At 46.7% G+C, this 25,417-nt stretch overlaps 1 protein-coding gene across 7 annotated transcripts in view; it reads right to left on the bottom strand.

Moving 5' to 3' along the window:
* Positions 1-25,417, bottom strand: part of SLC4A10 (solute carrier family 4 member 10) — a 292,827-nt gene that overhangs the window by 122,827 nt on the left and 144,583 nt on the right. For all 7 annotated transcript variants that reach the window (XM_060257354.1, XM_060257358.1, XM_060257353.1 and 4 more), the window contains exon 3: positions 24,281-24,427. In XM_060257354.1, the coding sequence (XP_060113337.1) occupies positions 24,281-24,427 (147 nt within the window). The remainder of the gene's footprint in view (positions 1-24,280; positions 24,428-25,417) is intronic.

The following is a 25,417-nucleotide window of genomic DNA, read 5'->3' as shown; positions in this document are numbered from 1 at the left end:
AGCAGGGAGAATATCCAGGAATCCTTCCGGAGTGGCCAATGTTACCCAAGGGGATTAGTAGACAAGAGCATTCATCTGTGCTCACGGAGCAAGTGGACCCAATGCTTCAGTGCTTGATGTTGGGTTTCCAAGCACATGCTCGCTGTTAAACAACATCAGGGAGAGCACTGCCCCTTGGGTCACACCACAATTAAGCGGGTGTCTCCAGCATGACTGTCCCCCGATCACCACCCTTTGCCCCTGACCAGAAAGGAAAGAGGAGAGTCATTGCAAGGCCAATCCTGAATCCCTGTGTCAGCAACAGGTGGTTGACCATGTCAAATGCAGCCAATAGCATCAGCACTGCCAAACCGCCTCAGTCCAGATGCCACTGGAGGTCTTCCACCAGGGCGACCAGTACTGTCTCTGTCCCATGACCTGGGCAGAAGCCGGACTGATGGGGATCTAGGTACATATGACTCAAGGTACATATGGAGGAGTGGGGAATCAAACCCAGTACATATAGAGGAGTGGGGAATCAAACTCAGTTATCCCAGATAAGAGTCCACACACTTAACCACTATACCAAACTGGCTCTCAACAGTTCCCTAATCAGGCACAGGGAATCAACTCTGACATAGTAAAATAATTCCCCATATAGTAATGATCTACTGTCATTGTTTCAGAATAACCTGAATGATTAATACTTGGCTTTCCAACCTACTGGCATTTGGGTGGGATTTGATCCATCATATAGGCTAAAAATACCCATTTACCATTATAATACAGATGACAAATCACTTAGCTTAGGAGGAATTGCTCATATTTCTTCTAGAGGAACCATACAGAGGTGATTTAATACTTAGTATGGCTTAGTCCACCATTTTCAAATAGTGCAAAACTGTTCCTACCTATATATATATATTTACCAATATGTAAGCTCAAGCAGAGTGCTTAAGCACTTAGGAGCATTAGCCCTATCCTTGTGTTCTGGACTACATGCTGAGTACGCAATCACCAATGTGACTTCTCTAGGAAAAAAACAATATATGATAAACTGTTCCTAAGTACTCAAACCCTCTCCTGCTCTGCCATTTGGAGTGCTGGCAGAGATTTGCAGGACCACTGGAGTAATGGATAAAAATAAGTTTCTTATTAGGAAATCAGATCAATCAGGATCTCAAAGCCTAAAAGGGCAGAAGGCATTTTGAAACGTGGTTGCAAAGTGAATTTTGCTGATCCCATGATGGCATAAAGCAACAGGGAAGTAATTTATTTCAGCAGTCGGGTTTCCAAAAGTCCTGGTCCAGGCCATTTCAAAATGGGGATGATTACAAAGGTCCTAACCTGAATGACCCAGGCTAGTCCAGTCTCATCAGCTCTTGGAAGCTAAGCAGGGTCGGCCCTGGTTAGTATTCAGATGGGAGACCACTAGGGAAGTCCAGGGCTGGGAAGTGGAGGTAGGCAATGGCAAATCACTTCTGAATACCTCTTGCCATGGAAACCCCATGGGGTCGCCATAAGTCAGCTGTGACCAGACAACCAAAAAAAATACCGATTACAAGGATTCTAGAGCTGCTCTAGCCTAGTATTTGAAGCAGAAGAGAAGGTGATGAAGAACGCTCCTAGCTCTTCCCCATTATAAAAAATCTAATTCATCCCAATTGGTCGGAAGGGTTCCAAAACACATGATGATGCAAGCCAGTCAATATTGAAGCCAACCAAAAAGATAGGGCTTGCGAAAAGCCAATTAAGAGCTGGGCAAGGGCAAGCCCACCGCCACCTGCTAACAAGCTTATTAGCATTTCAATTGGGAGTTCCAGGAGAGCAGGTTTTCGGTTGCCTAGGTGACAGACAGAAAACACAAAGGAAATGCAACAAACATTAAGGCTGCTTTACTGGCACTGCAGAGTGGCAGCTAGCCATGTCAAGCTGACCCATACAAATCAAATTCATCTCTCTCATCCTGCTCTTCTTTTAGTTAGATTGGAGGAGTCTGCAGCAGCTTCCCAGTGATCTCTATCCAGGCACTGAACAGGTCCACATCATCTTTGTGTTAACGCTATAACATCAGGTATTCTCGGACTGCTCAGAAGAAAACTGCAGCTTTTTCATCTCCAAACTGGATTTAGGCAATTCCACTTCAAGGCCAAATATCACAAATACATGTTATAATGATTTTGCCCTCCTTCACAGATTTTCCCTTTCTATTGTTCTTAGCTGAGCAACCCCCTTTTTCTTTCTTTGGTTTTCTTTGGCTGCCCCACCCAGTCATTTAAACTTTAAATCCCCCTCTCCATCACTCCGCCCGCCCCACCCCCCAAAAAAAATTGCTTCTGGGCTCCATTGTTCAAAGCCCCTGTGAGAATTTTGCTGAACTCTAATATTTTCCCCATAAAAAATGGGAAAATAACCAAATTGCCTTCCCTTTAATGATGGCAGCCTGCCCCTGGATGTAAAGGGGGGCTGGGGAAGCCATTGGGGAGGTGTTTAAAGATGCTTCCCCAATGGTTCAACTCCCCCCAGGGTGCCCACTGAGGCAGGCAAGGCACAGGGAGGCAACTTTAAACACCTCCCTGATGGCTCCAGCCTTCCCCAGCAGGTCTGCCACAGTGGGCTGGCTGAGTAAGGCTGGAGCCATGGAGAGTCAATTAAAGATGCCTCCCCGTGCCTTCCCCAGCATACCTGCCACAGCAGACACACTGGGGAAGACTGGAGCCTTCAGGGAGCTCCTAAAATAAAAAAAAAGATTATATTTTTCCCATATTGAAAATTTTTGTTTAGTATCAGCAATTACTTAGTTAAAACCGTTTTCAGTCATCTTTTTCTAATCTTTACACTTAAATAGGAGCCATCACTACGAGGCCTCATTTTGGGCAGGAGTGGCACTCCAGAAATTCTAAATTTTGTGCTAATTCTTTCTTACCGCCCGCCCCACCCCCCAAAAAAATTGCTTCTGGGCTCCATTGTTCAAAGCCCCTGTGAGAATTTTGCTGAACTCTAATATTTCCCCCATAAAAAAGGGAAAATAACCAAAACAGATGAAAATCATCATGCCACTGTGGCCACATAGGAGAAACTAATTTAAAAGTATAATAGGAGTAAGGTTTTATTATGACAATTATAATTCAAGCATTTAAGGTAGATGCTGAGCTGATAGAATTTAGTACACCTTCTGGTGATGTCAGGGGTGTGTAGCATATGCAAATGAGTTGTGCAAATGAGTTGGGCTAATGAGCTCCAGCACCTCTTTTTCTACAAAATGATCCCAGCTCACTATCCATCACCTCTATCTTTTCTAGTCTATTTGAAGAATTCGTTTCTGATACTGCACCATTAAGTGGCATTATTATGGTTTTGTTGACATTTATCTTATAGCCTGAAACTTTCAAGAATAGATTAAATATACTACTTATACGATTCCTAGATTCCTAAATCTCTGTTTAAAAAATTATGATATCACCTACAAATAACATTATCTTATACTGAGAAGATCCTATTTTCAAACCAGATATTAATTCCAGACCTCATATTGCTATTGCTAATACCTCAATATACAAATTAAACATTAAGGCTGATAGTGGACATCCCTGCTTCACACCTCTATTTAATGAAAAAGGTCTTGACATTACATTATGTATACGTCTTGACATTACATTAAGTGTGCTTAAGAAGTTGCATATATTATTTTGGCTGACATATTAAACTGTTAATCACACCCATAAGCCTCTAAACATTTCAAAAGAAATGTATGTTCAACCCAATCAAAAGCTTTCTCTGCATTCAAACATAAAAAAATCATCTTTGAGATTTTTTTTTTTACATAATGCCTTAAGATAAAAGCAGTGCAATCCTAAAACCACTTTCCTGGGAGTAAGTCCCATTGAGCAGACTTCAGTGGAATTCTGAATAGATCTGTTTAGGATTGCACTATAAGTTTCCTAATATTTGTTGCTACTGAACACCCAGAGATGAAACTCACTGATGTATCTCAATATGACTTGCTTTAATCTATTTGTTAACACTGAGGTAACTATTTTATAATTGTAATTTAAAAGGTTAATAGGTTTATATGAGCCTACTTGTGTTTGCAACCACATCTATAAAACTATGGTAGAACTTGAGAGATGAATCCGTCAAACCCAGGGGTTTTATTCTTTGAGAATTTCTTATCAACTTCCTTCATCTCTTAAAGGCTGACTTAAGGTAGCTTCATCTTCCTCTGATATCTTAGATATCTTCAGGTTTTGATATGAAACCATTAATTTTACTTAATTGAGGATTTTTGAGGAGTATAAGTTCATGTCTAACCTATTTAAATGAGGTGGCTCTAACAGTTGCATGCTCAATTAATTCAGTTTCTACATTTGTTCTTCAGGAAAATGACTGTGTGCTCAAATAAAAGCAATCTGCACACATTAGGCTTCCCAAACCTCCCGCTCTGGCGGGAGGACTTCTGGGTTCGCAGCCTCATCTCCCGCTCTTCAAAACTCTGGAAGCGGGGGTGGGGGGTGGAGGGAGGGGAGAACATACCTTTAGGCTTCATTTTGTAGAGCTCCTGAGCCGTTTGCAAAATGTCTGCCCCTTTAAGGCTGGGCAGGAAGCAGGAAAGGAAGGGCTTCTGAAAACGGCCCCTCCCTTTCTTTTGCTTTCGTTTTCACAGGAAGTAGAGTTGTCCGGAGGAAGATCTGGTAAGTGTGTGTGTGTGTGAGAGGGAGGGGGCAGGGGATTCCCTAGTTTGGAGGCCCTCCCCCCCTTTAGAAAGCATAGGGGGGGAGGGAAATGTCTACTGGGCACTCTATTATTCCCTATGGAGAACGATTCCCATAGGGAATAATAGGAAATTGATCCATGGGTATTGGGGGCTCTGGGGGGGGCTATTTTTTGAGGTAGAGGCACCAGATTTTTAGTATAGCATCTAGTGCCTCTCCCCAAAATACCTCTCAAGTTTTCAAAACGATTGGACCAGAGGGTCCAATTCTATGAGCCCCAAAATATGGTGCCCCTATCCTTAATTATTTCCTATGGAAGAAAGGCATTTTAAAAGATGTGCTGTCCCTTTAAATGTGATGGCCAGAACTCCCTTGTGAGCTCCAAAAGCATTTTAATTCCTTCAGGGCTCACTTTTGGTTCAGTGGCCTCACCTGGCAGTTATATGGGTGGGGCCCCAACAAACTCCCTGAAGCATTAACTGGTTTGTATTTTGGGGTTCATAGGTGGATCATGGGGGGGGAGACACATTATCCTGAACCCCTTATTCCTGAAGCATAAACCACCCTGATTCAGTACAAATTTGTTTCATGCTTTGGTTCATGCCCATCCCTACATATAGCCAAAGGCCATTACAATCAATCACAAGAAATAAAACAAAAATAATAAAAAATATCATCAAAATAACCAAATCTGAAAGTACTTTAGGAGGGAAGGCAGCATGGTATTGCCCATTTAAATCAGATGTTGGAAGCTAAGCAAGATCCATACTTGGATGGAAGACCATTAGGGAAGGCACTGCAGAGGAAGGCAATAGCAAATCACCTCTGCTTCTCAGTTGCCTTCAAGCCCCTAGCTGGGATCAACAGAAGTTGGCTGCAGCTTGATAGCACTTTAGATACTCACAAAAGTACTAATGTTTAAAAAACTGCCCTTCAGAAACAGATTTCACTAGTATTTTCCAGGCTGCCAAAGCATATGCGACTCTGTATTGGTGGAGTACAATACATTTATAGTGCAATCTTAAAACCACTTTCCTGGGATTAAGCCCCATTCAGTAGACCTGATTAGGACTGTTCTCTTAAGAAACAATCTTAAGAAGGTCTACTCAAAATTTTACTCAAGGTGTATTTAATCGTTCTTAGTCTCTGAAAAGTGTTCTTACAACACGCCCCCCTCTCCCTCTCCCTCTCTTTCTTTTGCTGTCAAGTTGCAGTTGACTTATGGCAACCCCATATGGTTTTCAAGGCAAGAGATGTTTAGGGGTGGTTTGCCATTAAGAACATAAGAAAAGTCATGTTGGATCAGGCCAATGGCCCATCCAGTCCAACACTCTGTGTCACACAGTGGCCAAAAAAACTAGGTGCCATCAGGAAGTCCATCAGTGGGACCAAGACACTAGGAGACCTCCCACTGTTGCCCTCCCAAGCACCAAGAATACAGAGTATCACTGCCCCAGACAGAGAGTTCCATCTGTACCCTGTGGCTAATAGCCACTGATGGATCACTGCTCCATATGTTTATCCAATCCCTTCTTGAAGCCATCAATGATTGTAGCTGCCACCACCTCCTGTTCCAGTGAATTCCATGTGTTCATCACCCTTTGGATGAAGAAGTACTTCCTTTTATTCATTCTAACCTGACTGCTCAACAATTTCATTGAATGCCCACGAGTTCTTGTATTGTGAGAAAGGGAGAAAAGTATTTCTTTCTCTACCTTCTCTATCCCATGAATAATCTTGTAAACCTCTATCATGTCACCCCTCGGTTGACGTCTCTCCAAGCTGTAATCATTAAATATTCAATCATTTTTGAATGTGTCAGCATATAAGTATTCATAAGTCATAATTAGCTTTATCCTGAACAAATATTAGTCAAAGAAATAAGTTTCCTCTATCTTGGTTACTAGCAAGTAAGATCATTTAATTTGACCCAACTATCACTATCACTGCAGCATATAACAGAAATTCAGAACTAAAATGGGAGACGAAATTCTGTTTCATAGCTTTTGGCTGCATGGGAAATTATGATGGATTTTTAAAATAAATGGGTGTGCCACAACATCTGGTAGTTTTGATGTGCAACCTATACTCTAGACAAGAGGCTACAGTTAGGATAGGATACGGAAGATCCAAATGGTTTCCAGTTGGCACATGTGTCAAACAAGGATACATTTTGTCTCCTGTCTCTTCAGTCTATATGCAGAACATATCATAAGGAAAGCACGATTTGATTTACATGGTGGAGTGAAAACTGGCAGAAGGAACATAAACAGTTTTAAAGATATGCAGATGATACTACATTACTGGCAGGAAATAGTGAAGACTTGAAATGACTACTGATAAAGTTGAAGTAGAAAGTGTCAAAGCAGGATTACAGCTGAACATCACGAAGACAAAAGTCATGACTACTGGGGAATTATACAACTCTGGCTGCATTCAGACAGCCAATTTGGGCCCTCACTTGCCTGTCATGAGCCCAGACGAGGAGGAGCCGGAAGGGTTAACAGACCTGGAAGAGCTGCCAGCAAGTTCCCTCAGCTGAACAAACAGCAGCTGGCCCATCAATCACTCTCCAGGCACCAGTGTCAGCTGCTGACAATCAATCTCCTCCAAGATCTCCTCCTCCCATCTCAAGAGTTTGAAGCAGGCTCCGGAAAGAACTTTCAGAGCAAAGACATGAGGCACGCCAATGCTTCAGAACTCTCAACCCTGAGTTCTAGCAGAGTCACTGCCACCCAGGGAGCAGGCTGATTGAGACTCCCATATAGCTCCCACCCAGGACCTGGTAACCTTGTGGAAGCAACAAGTCTATTCTCTGGCTTGCATCCACGCTCCTTCCTGATCCTGACCTGCTTGATTTCCTTGGCACCCTGACCTTTTGGCTTTTGGACATTGACTTCTGATTCCGGTTTGTGATTCTGCATTGGTGACTTGGCTCCTGCTTGACATCCTGGACTTTGACCTTGGACTGGCTTTGGACTCCTGCCTGCCTGCACCCTGAGAATGTGACATTACCCTTACCTCATCCTGTGGCACCTCTATGCTGCTCCAAAAAGTCACCAGTTACTAACTGAAGGCAAATCTCTGAGGCACTTCCCTGTCACCTTTCCTGACCAGGGAGTGCCAGGGAAACGCCTCCCAAGCACTCAAGCGGTGTGACTCCTCCTCCTGGGCACACACAGCCCATTCCTCTTCCAGCAGCAGTGTGTGCATTGTCTACCACCTCGGGGTGCCTCTAACTATGCCAGCTTTCTCCTGAGTTGGGAGGCTGATGACCCAAGCTGCCTGTATGCATCCAGCCTTTAAGGCTGACAATGAGGAAACTGATGTTGTTAAATATTTTCTGTTCCTTGGCTCCATCATCAACCAAAAAGGAGACTGCAACCAGGAAATCAGAAGGACAGAATGAGTAGGCACATTGATGAACATGGGTTATTGAGGAAGACTCAGCATGGGTTCTGTAAGGGAAGATCTTGCCTCACTAACCTGTTACATTTCTTTGAGGGGGTGAACAAACATGTGGACAAAGGAGACCCAATAGATGTTGTTTACCTTGACTTCCAGAAAGCTTTTGATAAAGTTCCTCATCAAAGGCTCCTTAGAAAGCTCGAGAGTCATGGAGTAAAAGGACAGGTCCTCTTGTGGATCAAAAACTGGCTGAGTAAGAGGAAGCACAGAGTGAGTATAAATGGGCAGTCTTCGCAGTGGAGGACGGTAAGAAGTGGGGTGCCGCAGGGCTCGGTTCTGGATCCCATGCTCTTTAACTTGTTCATAAATGATTTAGAGTTGGGAGTGAGCAGTGAAGTGGCCAAGTTTGCGGATGACACTAAATTGTTCAGGGTGGTGAGAACCAGAGAGGATTGTGAGGAACTCCAAAGGGATCTGTTGAGGCTGGGTGAGTGGGCGTCAATGTGGCAGATGCGGTTCAATGTGGCCATGTGCAAAGTAATGCACATTGGGGCCAAGAATCCCAGCTACAAATACAAGTTGATGGGGTGTGAACTGGCAGAGACTGACCAAGAGAGAGATCTTGGGGTTGTGGTAGATAACTCACTGAAAATGTCAAGACAGTATGTGTTTGCAATAAAAAGGCCAACACCATGCTGGGAATTATTAGGAAGGGAATTGAAAACAAATCAGCCATTATCATAATGCTGCTGTATAAATCGATGGTGCGGTCTCATTTGGAGTACTGTGTGCAGTTCTGGTCGCCACACCTCAAAAAGGATATTACAGCATTGGAGAAAGTCCAGAAAAAAGCAACTAGAATGATTAAAGGGCTGGAACACTTTCCCTATGAAGAAAGGTTGAAACGCTTGGGACTCTTTAGCTTGGAGAAACGTCGACTGCGGGGTGACATGATAGAGGTTTATAAGATAATGCATGGGATGGAGAAAGTAGAGTACTTTTCTCCCTTTCTCACAATACAAGAACCGTGGGCATTCGATGAAATTGCTGAGCAGAAAGGTTAAAAAGGATAAAAGGAAGTACTTCTTCACCCCAAGGGTGATTAACATGTGGAATTCACTGCCACAGGAGGTGGTGGCGGCCACAAGCATAGCCACCTTCAAGAGGGGTTTAGATAAAAATATGGAGCAGAGGTCCATCAGTGGCTATTAGCCACAGTGTGTGTGTATATATAAAAAATTTTTGCCACTGTGTGACACAGAGTGTTGGACTGGATGGGCCATTGGCCTGATCTAACATGGCTTCTCTTATGTTCTTATGTTATGTAAGATTGAGACTGCGAAGGGCAGCCAGGAAGGAGCTAAAAAAGATTCTTAAGGGCAGGGGTTGTTTTGTAGAAAAAAAAGGTGGTGGAGCTCATCCAGGGATGGTTAAGCAGCTGCACCTACTATTCAATGGACAAGGTGGGAAGGAGGAGGTGGTACTGTCAGAAAGTTTCAGGAGCTCTGCTCCTGTGAGCTCCCGCTGAATCCGAGGCCTGCTTAAGGGTAAGTGTTAAATAGTGGGTTCAGTACATGAAGAGGCGAGGTTGCAGTGATCAAGCTCTTTATTGTGATTACAGCATGGCAACGATTAAACTAAGACTACTGAACTGGGCCAACGGGGCCAACTATATACACTCTAAAGTTCCCACGCTAGAACGTCATTGGGTCATTTGAACCAGCAGGGGGCTGGTGATCGGTCCAGGGAAGCAGAGGTTTGGATCCTGCTTCCCATTGTGTCCAAGTCCTCCAATGAGCCTGTCAGGAGCCCGTCACATGAAACACAGAGTCCACATACACAACAGTAAGGATGTGGCAACTTTGACCAAGATCGAGATAATTCATACTGTAGTATTCACCATTATTATGTATGGGTATCTGGAAAGTGAAGAAAGCTGACAGGAAGAAAGTCGATTCCTTTGACACGTAATGTTGGAGGAGAGTTTCACCAATACTACAAACTCCCCAAAAGACAAATAAGTGGGTTCTAGATCAAATCAAGCCTGAACTCTCCTTGGAAGCTAAAATGACTAAACTGAGGCTCTTGCAACTTTGGTTACATTGTGATAAGACATGTCACTGGAAAATACAATAATAACAGGAAATGTTGAAGGCAGCCGGACGAGAGGAAGATGCAACATGAAATGGATTGACTCAATCAAGGAAGCCATGGCTCCTAAGGTTTGCAAGATCTGAGCAAGCTGTTAATGACAGGACATTTTGGAGGTCATTAATTAATAAGGACATCGTAAATTGTTCAGCCCCATAGCCAGGATTTGAAGAATTGGGGGGCCCTGATTTTTTTCAGGGGGCACATAGTGGCCCCAACCTCCATGGCCTTCTCTCCTACCACCGCTGAGGAAGAAAGCTGCCAGCTCGCTGCCATGCAGCCTCCCCCCTCCCCACAGCTGCCCCAAGGTAATCCCTTTCCACCCCTCTTCCAGCAGCTCTGCTGGGGAGCCACTCAGAGGTTTAGATACATGCCGCACGGTCTCCTGCCCTTACCTGTAGCATGATCCAGCAAGGCAAGCTCGGCGGGACAAGGGGGGGGGGCAGGTGGAAGGCACCACCAAGTTGCAACTGACTTTTGGGGCTACAAGATCTCCAATTCGGATTTCTTCCTGGAGGGCGAGCTGAGGCTGCCCAAGCGCAGCTCCCACCCTCACTCTGGTGGCCAGCGAGACCAGGCCAGAAAACCCCTGCAGGCGAACATCACCTCTCCACTGATCCCCAGCCCTGGATTGCAGCCGAGACCTCCATTTGTGTGTGCCAGCCTACCTTACCCTGCCCTGTCTGCAATGGAGCCATCAGCCCCCTACCCCCGCCGCCCCACTTGAGGGCCAGAATGGCCTCTTCTTGCAGGCGCCCTCTAGCCCAACATCAGCCCAACGTGAAGCTTAACTTTCAGTCCTGGGCGCTGAAAGTGCTCTGTTGTTTCTGCTTGCTGGGGGGTCAAAGATTTCTTCCAGCCCCTAAGCAAGCAGAAGCAACAGGGAGCTTAACTTTCAGTCCTGGGCTCCGAATGTGCCCTATTGTTTCTGCTTGCTGAGAGGTCAGAGATTCCTTCCAGCCCCAAAGCAAGCAGAAGCAACAGGGAGCTTAACTTTCAGTCCTCGCCTCTGAAAGTGCCCTGTTGTTTCTGCTTGCTGAGGGGTCAGAGAATTCTTCCGGCCCCTAAGCAGGCAGAAGCAACTGTGTATGATCACATCCCCTAAGCAAGCAGAAGCAACGGTGTATGACGACGGCAGAATGGAGAAGGATGCAGCTGAGGCACTGGAGGCTGGTTAGGGGCCCCAAGTCAGGGGGCCCTGCCTAGCAGACAGGGGGCTGTGCCCCCACAGGCCCTCTCGTAGCTACGGGCCTGAAGTCGTTAATGACTTGATGGCATTTCACACACATACACATCACAGGAAACCCTCGCCCACAAAGAGGGAATTAGGTGTGTTAAATTTGGAATTCAGCCTTCAAGTCAGGTTTTTCCATCTACCCTACCTCTGCCAGTAAGGACACGGCACATGCATTTCAAGATGGGCAGCTATGATTTAACGTCTCCCTTCTGAAAATCTTTCCCTCTTTCTCTCACAATGGATCATGACCTCTAAACTCTTGTACATTCACATGCAAGCTCTGTACAGTGTACACTTAATTTTTCATTGTCTATGCACTGAGCAATTCTCATATTATGCTCAATGTATGTATATCTAAATGTGTGATTTAAATATTAATCCAGGTACTAGTCTCCAGTTTCATTTGTAAAGTGAACATGCACTAACCAGCTCTTTCTTACAAACAGATGTATGAGTGACATGTGAACAGAGCTGCTGAATTAGACCACAGGCCCATCAAAGCAAAATTATCTACTCAGACTGGCAGCAACTCTCCATGATCTCAGGTAGGGGTCTTCTGCATCACCAACCACCTGATATTTTTAACTAGAGATGTCAAGGATTGAACCAGGAACCGTTTGCATGCCAATCGGATGCTCTACCACCATGCCGTAGCCCCTCCCCAATTCAGATGCCTTTCCCAAATCAGATTCCTTTTGCTAAATAAATCCCTCTTGCTAAATAAATGATCACTGCACCTCCTTGCCCAATCGGCTACCCTACTGTAACCCCTTTTAATTTCATTCTGTTCTTGAAGAAAAGGTAAATCTGATATGTCGATATTCCCACGCTACTGTAAAGAAAACCATATGGATGCTGCATATGAATCGCCACATGTGATGAATACACATAGATCTCATTCACCTTCCATTCGTATCATGGGAGACTGTGAACCTGAACAATACAGGTGTCTTCCATCACTTCTATTTTTCATTTCATTTCAAACAATATCATTAGCACTGTTTCAAGCGGGGATAGTTGCTTTTACATAGAGCACTCTGTGATAGACATCCCAAGCAGTTAACAATCCCCATTCAGAATCCACGTAGACTCATAAATAGATTCAAGGTAAAGCTGGTGATTCAGAAAGTCATCAACGAATCACCAGCCTGTATATAAACCCATTATTCTCTGACCAAGCCCTGGATCAAAAGAGCAAATCTGCCATTTAGGAGAAAAAAGAGAAAATTAACCTTCTGACTCATTGGCTATGTTGGTATTCAAAGACAGATTTCTCCCGCACTCCTATGCTCTTCTGTCTATCAGGAAGGATGGGGGAAAATTAGAATTTCCAAGAGTTACCAGTAAGAATTTCCCACAAACTTTGTATAGATATGAATAAAAGAAAAAAAGGAAAATGCAATGAGCAGAACACCATAGTATGACAGAAAAACAAGAGACTACATTACAGCTGCATAAAATCGATGTTTAGCTTGTACTAGGGATGGGCAAGAACTGAATTACGAACCAAAATTTGTCATGAACCAGGTTCGTGGTTCGTGAATCTCAGTTTGTGCCATCCCACCTTCACAAACCTACCAGGTGCCTTTGAGAGTAGGGTGGTCATAATATCTGCAGGCCAGCCAGGGACACCTTGAGGGGGGAAGGAATGTGTGTGTGCGCGCGCAGCCGGAAACAGGAAGTGACGTCACTTCCAGTGACGTCACTTCCGGTGACGGCATGCCACCACCGGAAACAGGAAGTGACATCACTTCCGGTAACGACATGGCACAGCCGGAAACAGGAAGTGACATCACTTCCTGTGACATCATTTCCCCCCCCCGCGCCACCTGCCGGAAACAGGAAGTGACATCACTTCCGGCGACAGCACTTCCGGTGACATCATGCCACCGCCGGAAACAGGAAGTGACATCACTTCCCGTGACATCATTTCCCCGTGCCACCTGCCGGAAGCAGGAAGTGACATCACTTCCTGTGACATCATTTCCCCCAAATGCCACTGCCGGAAACAGGAAGTGACTTCACAGCACTTCCTGTGACGTCCCCAAAAATCCCCCAAATATCACCGCCGGAAACACCAAGATTATTTATAGAGAGGGAAAGGGGGAAATAAAGTTAAATAAAACTCTTTTTTTACTTTTTTCAAAGTGAGAAGACTAGAGAGAACGGGTTCCACGCTGAGAAGCCAGTCAGATTCCAGTGAGATTCCAGTGAGACTGTGCTGCATAATGCAGCCTATTTATTTTGTCCTGTTTGCTCTGTTGGCTCTATCTGCGCCACCTTCATCACTTTCGGGGTGTGGATCCCCCAGTGGGGTGCTCTCCCGACTCCCTCCGCCGGCTGTTTCTGATAGCCCTGCGCCCCCTCTTTCATTTGATATGTGTCCCGTGCGGGTGCCACCCTCCCGCCGGGAGATGCCGCAAAATGAGCCCCCTTGAGGCTTATGGCGGCAGGGCTCGGGGGAAGCGAGCTAGACTGCTGTTCTTTTGAGGGGTTATAGAGTGTTTCGAGCCCGTCCCTGTGGCATCGGTCCCATCGTTGTGGGACCCAGGGGGCCGGCGCAGCGGCCCACCGAAGCAGTCTGTCACTAATAACACAGGTCGAGATGCAGGACAGGAACCTGGAAGTGACCGACAGGCTGCTTCAGTGATGAAAGTGGCGCAGATAGAGCCAACAGAGCAAACAGGACAAAATAAATAGGCTGCATTATGCAGCACAGTTGAGAAAGTGCCTTATCCCATATACTGATGAAGTAAATGCAGGATTTGAGAACAAAATTGCACCAGAAGACACAAACACAAAGCTCCCTTACACTGAATCAGTGCTTGGGTCCACCAAAGTAAGTATTGTCTACTCCAGGGGTGGCCAGAGTTGCTTAACAAAAGAGCAACACAGAATAAAGGTCAGATGTTTGAGAGCCGCAAGACATGAACATCGGATATTTGAGAGCCACGGAAGGAAGGAAGGAAGGAAGGAAGGAAGGAAGGAAGGAAGGAAGGAAGGAAGGAAGGAAGGAAGGAAGGAAGGAAGGAAGGAGGGAGGGAGGGAGGGAGGGAGAGAGGAAAGGAGGGAAGGAAGGAAGGAGGGAGGGAAGGAAGGAGGGAGGAAGGAAGGAGGGAGGGAAGGAAGGAAAGGATGAGGGAGGGAAGGAGGGAAGGAAGGAAGGAGGGAAGGAGGGAGGAAGGAAGAAAGAAAGGAAGGAGGGAGGGAAGGGAGGAGGGAGGGAGGGAGGGAAGGAGGGAGGGAGGGAGGGAAGGAGGGAGGGAAGGAGGGAGGAAGGAAGGAAGAAAGGAAGGAAGGAGGAAGGAGGGAGGGAGGGAAGGAGGAGGGAGGGAGGAAGGAAGAAAGGAAGGAAGGAGGAAGGAAGGAGGGAGGGAGGGAAGAAGGAGGGAGGGAGGGAAGGAGGGAGGAAGGAAGGAAGAAAGGAAGGAAGGAGGAAGGAGGGAGGGAGGGAAGGAGGAGGGAGGGAGGGAGGGAGGAAGGAAGAAAGGAAGGAAGGAGGAAGGAAGGAGGGAGGGAGGGAAGAAGGAGGGAGGGAGGGAAGGAGGGAGGGAAGGAAGGAGTGAAGGAGGGAGGAAGGAAGAAAGGAAGGAAGGAGGAAGGAAGGAAGGAGGGAGGGAAGGAAGGGAGGAGGGAGGGAGGGAAGGAAGGAAGGAGGGAAGGAGGGAGGAAGGAAGAAAGGGAGGAAGGAAGGAGGGAGGGAGGAAGGAAGAAAGGAAGGAAGGAGGGAGGGAAGGAAGGGAGGAGGGAAGGAGGGAGGAAGGAGAAAGGAAGGAAGGAAGGAGGGAAGGAAGGAAGGGAGGAGGGAGGGAAGGAAGGAAGGAAGGCCGGCCTCCCCCTCCCGCCAGCCGCCCCCCCCCGCTTTTGGCCCCCTCCCTCCGTCCCTGCCTGCCGGCTTACCTTCTCCCAGGGCGCGGCCTCCCCTCCGGGCGGGCGGGCTGGCCAGGAGGCGCAGCGGCGGCTGGTGCTGCTGGCGGCGCTGCTGGCGGCGGCTGAGGAGGAGGCGGCCGAGCCCACTGACCCGGGGCCTCCGGCCACGGCCTCCGCCTCCGCCGCCTCCCCCTCTGCCGCCGCCGGGGCCCTACGCCAGCGAGAGGAGCTGGCGGGCCGCGCACGCGGTTGGGGAAGGCGGCGAGCGAGGGAACGAGCGTCCCTGCGCGTGCGCGCGGCGGTGTGCCGGGCCCTACGCCGCTCACTCTCCTGGCCCCGCGCATGCGCAGAGCCCGCCACACCGCCGTGCGCACGCGCAGGGACGCTCGGTCCCTCACTCGCCGCCTTCCCCGACAGCGCGCGCGGCCCGCCGGCTCCCCGCTGGCTAAACCGGGATCTCTAATGGTCCTGGTATAGCCAGCCCAGGAGGCGGGAATTGGGGGCCAGAATCGGGACTTTCCCGGGTGAGCGGGACGATCTGGCCACCCTATTTAAGAGGTTTGTGTAATTTGTGTTGGCAGACACACTGGTGCCAGTGGTGGGGCTTGAGGAAGGCATATAAAGAGAGTGTGATTTGTTTAAATGATTCTTACAAACCATGCCAGCACAGGAGTGCTACTCAGTGAGTGAACCTGCAAGTTACACCATGGCGGCACAACTTACAAAAACCATTTAAAGGGCCTTGAAAGTGAACTCAGAAGGCATTTTAATGCCTTCTGAATTCATATGAGTTCTGCCCCTGCAGTGGCACAGCCTCAAATTGGCTCATTAAATGAAATGGTTCATGGAGGTTTGTGGTTTGTAAGACTCCATGAACCTTCACAAACCTCCCTTTTCCCGGTTCGTGCTCATCTCTTATTTGTACTATGTAAACATTTAATTTGTACTATGGTCAGAGGTTAACCTAGAGCCATTTTCATATGGAGACATAAAGATATACATCAAATTTTGCCAACAGGTTAAAAGAGTTTGTTACTATAACCACATGACTCATACACAATTAATTCATAGAAATCTCCTAGAAAGCAACTGGTAGTTTTTGGAAGAGACTGGTAACACGTAATACCTTTGGAATTCTCACACATGGTGGACACAGTCACAAAAATAGCTGCCACAGGAGACAAAGCAACCACAAAATGGCTGCCGCAGCTTCCTTTTGGCCACACTGTGGAGATCCTTGTGCTGTAGTGGCTGCTGCCACCGAAGCAACGTTAATTTTTTTTTTAAACCTGCACTGTCATCCAAATATCCAGGGACCAATCAGAAGCCTTGCTGGGCAAAAGTTCCACCTGGCCCCACCCACTTTCTAAAAACACATGAAGGGCACCAGGAAAGGTGTCAGTGAATGCCATGGTGCCCACACCACATTGGGAACTCTGATGTAAAGAGTAACTGAGCCATCCCTCTTGAAAAACCTTGTTCATCCTATGAAGATAGGTCCAGGCTGATAGTCATACTGGCCTGCAGTAGAAGGGCAAGACCTGTGTCCGGTAGCACCTTGAAGACCAACAAGATTCCTAGGGAAGAAGCTTTCAAGAGTCAAAGGGTAGGATCACAGTGGGAATTTGGCCCAGCAGCATTCCAGCTTTGAAAAAGCCAGTGCTCTTTGATGCACACTGTGGCAATCACACAGCCCCCGCCCTGCTGCTGGGAGAGGCACAAGTCAGACATACACAAGAGAAGCATTCAGACTGTTCCTGCTTCTATGCATGTGAGGCGGGTGCATCATGCATCCCAGCCATTCAGACAGCTGAAAAACATGCCCTGCATGCGCTTTAGAGATTTGCTACTGGGAAGTTCCTGGTAGCTATTTAATCCAGCCCCAGCCCATCTTAAAACGGGGTTAAGTACAAGCAGGACTTGGGGGGGGGGGCAGATGTGTGTGTGTGATCATGCACATTCAATCTAGAGGGGAGGCATGGCTAGGTTGGGCCAAATCTCGCATGTGATCTAACCCAAAGTCTGACAAAGGGAGCTTTGACTCTCAAAAACGTATACCCTGGAAATCTAATTGGTCTGTAAAATGCTATTGTACTCAAATCCTGCTCTAGTGCATCCTACAGCTATTTCTGCTTACGGGCTGGGGGTGGGGGGACTTGGCCATAACATATTTATCCATTACTTACATCATCCATTATGTATGCTCTAGTCCTTGGTTATTTGTCTTTTCAATTCTCCTCTTAGCAAACCGGTAAGATACTTTAAAATAATAACGCACTTCCTGGATTAGGAGCATCTGCTTTTTGGTGATTTGAAATGTGTGAGAGGATGTGTTTCCGCCTCTACTTTTAGGATCTTGGGATAATGGCATTTTGCCCAAAACAGATCCAGCTCAATCATTTGGTTCTGAATTGCTATTCATTCTCAGTGACCCAGCCTACTCTTAACCCTCTTGATTCTTACTGCAGTTTTATTTTGCTTCCATCCACTATACATTTTTTCTAATGTGAAAAATGTTAGGGATTTCAAGCCCTTTTCTAAAGCCCTAGCCTTCTTAACACCTTGCTTCCACACTTTCAACACATAATTTAAAATCCAGTTGAAAATAAAAGGCTTTTGTAAGGAATGTTCCACAACCTAAAATTATATTGGCATTTCCACTTCTCAAATAAGCTAAAATATTCTTTTGTTCTGTGGCGTGGTGTGATATGATTTTCCCACAAGTGTTTTCATTTTTGTCTCTCTGCTTATTATAACTTTGAAAGTATTTTCATCTTGTATGTGCTTTTTCCTTCCATACAGCAAGTTATACTATTGCACAAGTAGGGAATGGCTCTCGATTAGTAAGATTTACCATGATCTTCTACTTGTTACAACAAATCAATCCCAGGACACTCATTCAAAGGGTCATGTGCTTTTTTGTAGAGCTGAAAACCCCACAAATAAGTAGACATATAGCAGCGCAATCCTTTGCAGCTTTACTTAGCAGTAAGTCCTACTATATTCTGTGAATTTTACTCTCAGGTAAATGTGCTCAGGACAACATTGTGAGCATGCTGAGAGGCATATAGGGTTTGATCCAGGGCAGCATTTCTAGGAATGCAAGGTAAAGTTACCAACCTCAAGGTAGGCCTAGACTTCTCCTAGAAATACAGCTCATCTCCAGACTACAGAGATCAGCTGCTGTAGATGAAACGGCAGGTTTGTAGGGCAGATGCCATAGCACAATATTCCAAGTGACCACCATAACAGCATAAGAGAAGCCATGTTAGATCAGGCCAATGGCCCATCCAGTCCAACACTCTGTGTCACACAGTGGCCAAAAAAATTATATATATATATATACATACACACACACACACACACACTGTGGCTAATAGCCACTGATGGACCTCTGCTCCATATTTTTATCTAAACCCCTCTTGAAGGTGGCTATGCTTGTGGCCGCCACCACCTCCTGTGGCAGTGAATTCCACGTGTTAATCACCCTTTGGGTGAAGAAGTACTTCCTTTTATCCGTTTTAACCTGTCTGCTCAGCAATTTCATCGAATGCCCACGAGTTCTTGTATTGTGCAAAAGGGAGAAAAGGACTTCTTTCTCTACTTTCTCCATCCCATGAATTATCTTGTAAACCTCTATCATGTCACCCTGCAGTCGACATTTCTCCAAGCTAAATCACAAACTCCATCCTCCCAAGGCATCACCCTCATAACTCCAGGAATTTCTGAAGCCAGTGTTTCCTCCCCCCCCCCCTAATATCCCACTCCTGGAAGAAAAGAGAACCCCAGGAAAAGGATTCTGGGCTGTAATGGGAAGACAGAGCTGTGAAAATCATACTCTGCAGGTACATGCAAAACCACTGTTAGAATCCAACCCATTATTATATACAGGGCGCTTTTTTTTTTTTAGAAAAAGCCAGCAGGGACTCATTTGCATATTAGGCCACACCCCCTGGACCAAGCCAGCCAGAACTGCATTCCTGTGCTCAGCCCCCCACCCCACCCTGGTAGTTAGAGTATCAGAGGGTTGCCAGTTCTGGGTTGGGAAATCCCTGGAATTTTTTTTTTGGTGGGGATGGAGACTGGGGAAGGCAAGATTTGTGGTGGGGAGCTACCTCAGAGGGGTACAGTGCCACAGACTTCACTCTCTAAGGCAGCCATTTTCTCCAGGGGAACTGGTCTTGGTTGTCTGGAGATCCGTTATGATTCTTTGAGATCTCCAGGACCCACCTGGAGGCTGGCAAACCTCAATCTACTCTGAGTCCTAGGTAGGGAGGCGATAAAGGTAAATCAATTAAAAGAAAGGGCAACGAGCATAGGTTTTTTTTCTATCCTGAACAGAAGGACTGAAGGGCTCTGGAGGGAAACAGATTCAGGTGGGTAGCTGTGGTGATCTGAAGCAGAAGATGGAAGTTAGAGTCCAGGGTTACCTTTAAGACCAGCAAAGTTTAATTCTGGGTATAAACTCGTGTGTGCAGGTACGCTTCTTCAGATCCACACAAAAATCCAGAATTAAACTTTGTTGGTCTTAAAAGTGCCCCTGGACTCATACTTCGACCTCCATCTATGGTGATTCAAAGGAGGGGGGAGTGAAAGGCAGGGAGCCCAGCATTTCAAGGGAGAGGGTGGAAATCTGCTAATTCAACTAACACTCTTATCTTTAGAGGCTTTAAGCCTATGCCGGCTTCGTTTCTATCTTAGCTGAGGTGCTGTGAGGGTAGAGTTGCCAACCTCCAGGTGGCACCATGAGATCTCCTGTTATTACATGTTGATCTCTGCACAGTCAAGAGAAAACGGCTGTTTTGGAGGGTGGGCTCCACGGCGCTGTATTCAGCCCATCCCCTACCCAGGCTCCCCCCACCCCAAATCTCCAGGCATTTCCCAACCAAGGGATGGCAACTGTAATGCAGAAGGAGGGAAAGCAGAGATGCCAACCTCCAGGTGGGATCTGGGGATTCCCCCAGGATTACTGTTCCTCTCCAGACTGTAGAAATCAGTTCCCCTGAAGACAAGAGGGCAGACTTGGGCATTGGAGGGCAGACTCGGGCATTGGAGGGCAGACTTTATGGCATTGTGTTCCACTGAGATCCCTGTCCTCCCCAGGCTCCACCTGGAGGGGAAGAAAGACCACCTGGAAAGAGGGGGGGGAATAACCTGAAAGAGGGGGGGGAACAACCTGGAAAGAGGGGGGGGGAACAACCTGGAAAGAGGGGGAGGGGAAGAAAGATGACCTGGAAAGTGTGGGGGGGATAAAAACGACCTAAAGAGGGGGGGGAACCAGGAAAGGGGGGGACAACCTGGAAAGGGGGGGGGGAAGGCAACCAGGAAAGAGGGGTAAGGGAAGAAATATTACCTGTTAAGGGAAGGGAGGAAACTTATTTAAAGATGGGAGGATGACCTGGAAAGGGGGGAGAGAAAAACGACTTAAAGAGGGGGGAAATGACCCAGAAAGGGGCAGAGGGAGAAAGACAACCTGGAAAGAGGGGGAGGAGAAGACGACCTGAAAAAGGGGGAGAAAAACGACTTAAAGAAGGGGGGGAAGACCAGGAAAGGGGGTGACAACCTGGAAAGAGGGGGAAGGGAAGAAAGATTACCTGGAAAGGGGAGGGAGGAAAATTATTTAAAGAGGGGAGGATGACCAGGAAAGGGGGGAGAGAAAAATTACTTAAATAGGGGGGAAATGACCCGGAAAGGGGCAGGGGGAGAAAGACAACCTGGAAAGAGGGGGAGGAGAAGATGATCTGAAAAAGGGGGAGAAAAATGACTTAAGGAAGGGGGGGGACGACGAGGAAAGGGGGGAAATGATCTGGAAAGGGAGGAGGGGAAAAAATGACCCAGAAAGAGGGGGTGGGTGGGAGAAAAATGACCTGGAAAGGGGAGGCGGAGAAAGACTACCTGGAAGATAGGGGGAAGGGAAAGATGACCTGGAAAGAGAGATGAAGAAAAATGACCTGGAAAGGGGGGGGGGGGGAGAAAGATGATCTGGAAAGGGGGGGGGGAGAGAAAGATGAGCTGAAAAGAGGGATGGAGAAGGAAGATGACCTTGAAAGGGGGGGAGAGGAGCTGGAAAGAAGGGGGGGGATAGAAACGAAGAAAGAGAGGGAAAGGAACGAAAGTGAAAGGAAGGAAGGTCTTACAATCATGCAGCACAGCTGGGACCTCTAACTCCACCAGGTGACATGAGCACTGGAAGGCCTCTGGGTGAGCGCCGCTCAGCCCCCCAAGCACAGCATGTGGTCTGAGTGCTGGGAGGCTGCTGTATAAGTGCAGCTCAGCCCCCTGAATGCAGCCAGTGACCTGGATGCAGGGAGGCCGCTGCATGAACACGGCTTGGCCCCTCAAGGGCAGCAGGCGACCTGGGTGGTGAGAGGCCTCCACATGAGCACAGCAACCCAGGCGCTGGGAAGCTGCTGCGCAAGTGCAGCTTGGTCCCCACGAGAGCGTGGCTCAGCCCCTAAGTGTGGCAGGTGACCTGGACACTGGGAGGCCTCTGTGAGAGTATGGCTTGAGCCCCAAGTGCCGCCTGCCACCCGGGCGCTTGGAGGAACCGGAATGCTGGCGAAGGCAGCCAGAACACTGCTGGTGCCAGCTAAAACAGCGTTCCAGTGCGTTCCAGTTTTTTTTTTTTTAAGCCCTGATTTTATAGTAAAGTAAGAATTTCCCACACACAGAACCATGACTGCAGTTTGTATCAGAAGAGGAGAGGGAGGGAAAAAGCATTGGGGGGGGGGGATAAATGCACTTACTCAGCCTTTTAAGAATGTATCATAACCTGGAATTGTCCTAATGATCTATTCCCTTATGATTCCAGAACAGATACAGTTATAACTTTTACCCAATGTGTTGGGTGAAGCTATCCATTCCATAAGAATTATATGAGCACTCCCCTGTCCTATGTGGATTCAAAACAGATCAACTTGTAGATAAAACCTGAATCTAAAGAAAACAAGGAGATAAAAATCTGGCAAGAAAACTGCTGCAAAGCAAGGACAAATCTTCACAGAAGCTTTCCAGGAACAGCTCATGAGTCAGATTTTAGAGACATCCTAGGTTATCACTGCCAAAAAGTGACTGGAAAGGGGGAGGAAAAGATGCAGAAAAGGCCATGTAATTCCAGTCATTTGCACCAAGCAGCAACTTCACAGAAGCCTATTCAAGGCCCACGATCCTCATATTGCTTCCCATTACAATGCATGTAGTTTGAGGGGTCACTGTGGCCTGAAACCATAGCCAACTGCAAAGCGTGGCTCTCTGGATGCCCATTCAGCTCCCCATAAGAATCCATGCGGTCATGCAGGTGGACCAACTTGTGGCAGACTTCCAAGCAGAAGTAGCCAACATCACATTCTTCTTCCTCCCACCTTCTCTAACAAGGAGTGAGTACATAGCTGATATAGCAGCTTGGGAAGCAGGGAGTAGCAATTAGTAAAGCAAGCTAGGATGCAGAATGGTCAATTTATATCTGGAATTAATATCAAGGGTGAGAGAAGAACCATGGTGTCTGTAAGCATGATGGTCCCTTCTGATGTATTTCCTGGCGCCCACTTCCCCAACTCTGGCTTTCCTGCACTACACTGGGGTTGTAGGAATGCTTTAGAAGAGCACTGTTGTGTCTGCAAGGAGTATTCTCTTGGAAACAGCTGTCTTTTATCATAGGAGAATGCTAGTCTTGGAACCTACTCAGATTGTATGGAACCACCCAATACCTTGTGGTTGGTCCCACTCTCCATGCCAGCCATTTTGTTATGCCGTTCACCACCTAATCTGAAAATGCCCAAATGGCCCAATGGTTCAGCAATGAAGGAGAGACCCCTGGTTTAGATGGATGGAAATAATACCCAGGAGGGTACATCTCATAGATGGTAGGGTTTTTGCATAGTTAGGTGGCATTATAGGGCAGCTGCTATCTCAGATGGCAAAAGCTATAATGCAGCTTCAGTTTCCATAGGGACCTACTTCTCACTTCTCTTTTACAACACGGCAACATGAGATAAGAGGTCTGGACTTCAACAGGCCAAGGGGCAATCTCAAAAGGCAAACCAGTTTGGCTCCATGTCAGTCCTCCCCTAAATAGCCAGGCAAAGAAAGGACATCCCTGGTGTCAGTTAGAGCTTGCATTTTTGCCACATCCCTTTGAACATATGAACATATGAAGCTGCCTTATACTGAATCAGACCTTTGGTCCATCAATCAGTATTGTCTTCTCAGACCGGCAGCGGCTCTCCAGGGTCTCAAGCTGAGGTTTTTCACACCTATTTGCCTGGACCCTTTTTTGGAGATGCCAGGGATTGAACCTGGGATCTTCTGCTTCCTAAGCAGATGCTCTACCACTGAGCCACCGTCCCTCCCCAAGATTCCCTTTCAAGATTCCCATCTGGTAAATCCTAATTGCAGGTTTATTTCATTCTTCTGCAAGAGGGGCAATATTCTATTCTCGCCAGCTTCTCGAACTACAGCAAAATCACAACACAGCAAACAATCAGCCTCTCCAGATCATGACAGTGATACTGATGCTGGAAGGAGGAATGAATAAGGGAGGAAGGAGAAACGCCTGCTGTGATCACACGTGTGAACACTCTAGGCAATGAACATGCCTGTTGTGATGACTTTAGGAATCAGGTGTACATTTTGGAAGTACTTTTCAGCACACTACTGCTGAAGGTTCAGGTATCAGCAGTAGCCGGAAGTGTCTTCTGCCTCCTTTAGCTAATGCATCCACTGCATCCCTTTCAGCAGACCAAGGATTGCCTGAACATTATCATGCATTACTTGTTGACCTCCACATTCAATTACAGTAATGTCGACCTTGAAAACAGCCCAGAAACAGCCCCAGAATGCAACTACATCACTTCTTAATGCACCATCACACAGATCATTTACAAACAGCATAAGCTTTTTTTTTTTTTAAACCCATCACCCTTACCAAACGAAGGAGACTCTCTCCCATCTTCTAACCCTGAATCTCGTTCTCTGTCTCTCTTTCTGTGTTTGTGTCCACGATGCCTGTGACGTCGATGGCTCTTCCTTCCTCCCAGTGGGACGTGAACACCAATGAACAAAGTTCTGTGACCTATAAAACAGGATACAGGTTACAAGTGCATTCGGAAAGAGAGGCAGTGATCGGTCAATAATGTCAAAACAATATTGATACCAGGAGGAAGAAGTTCTGTAGGGGGCAAATGGTAGAATGAGAGAGATGGGAGAGAAGCGCCGTAGTGAAATATTAAAATGGATGTCACGTTGCAGGCTGAAGACGAAAAAGCTGAACAGGGCTGGAGAAAGTGGAAACATCATCTTAGCACAAGTACTTGATGGAGGGACAGCAGCTGGGATAAATGTGGTGTAATTAAGGAAGTAAAATCAAAGGGCATCTTTCATTTCAGGATAAACCACGCTTCTCCAATGGAAATCCTCAGTTCTGTTTTCTCCGAGGTCTCTTAACAGCCAGCATAGATTCAGACAATGTCATTTTCCCCCTTCTCTCACTAGTAAAGTATAGTCAATTGAAACACTCTGTCCCCTAGAATTCTACAGGGACTCCAGCATGGGCACAAACACAGCAAGGCGACATTTGTCATAAGACATCAACACTTGAGGTTGACAAGAATCGTCTGCAAAAATAGAAATAAACAAGCTCCTGGCAAGTCATTAAAACATTGGTTTCCTTCCTCTACTCCTCCGCCCCTTCCCAGGTGACAAACTGGAACAGCACTTTTCCCTATTTCAGTTTTTAATAATCTCTTTGCAGGCTTACTGGGTTAATGAAACTAACTGCACTGATCCAAACAACACTTAGGAGACAACACTTAAGGAAAAAAAAAAAAGGTTTTCCATAGTATTTTGAGAGGGAAGGGCCAAATTACAGATCAGAACAACTAGATGGACTGTTGTTTTTTTTCTTTAAATATTCAAATTTTCTTTAACTAGTGAAACATCTGTCTGACCAAGCAGGGTGTTCCTGGAGGAAGGGCACATACCATGGTTAGTTAGGGTTAGAAAATACCCGGAGATTTTGGGGAGAGTAGGGTTTGAGGAGCAGAGGGGCCTCATCAGGGTACAA

Source organism: Heteronotia binoei, chromosome 16 (genome assembly GCF_032191835.1).
Source record: "Heteronotia binoei isolate CCM8104 ecotype False Entrance Well chromosome 16, APGP_CSIRO_Hbin_v1, whole genome shotgun sequence".
NCBI classification, from domain to species: domain Eukaryota; kingdom Metazoa; phylum Chordata; class Lepidosauria; order Squamata; family Gekkonidae; genus Heteronotia; species Heteronotia binoei.
This window is presented reverse-complemented; position numbering and strand designations above follow the sequence as displayed.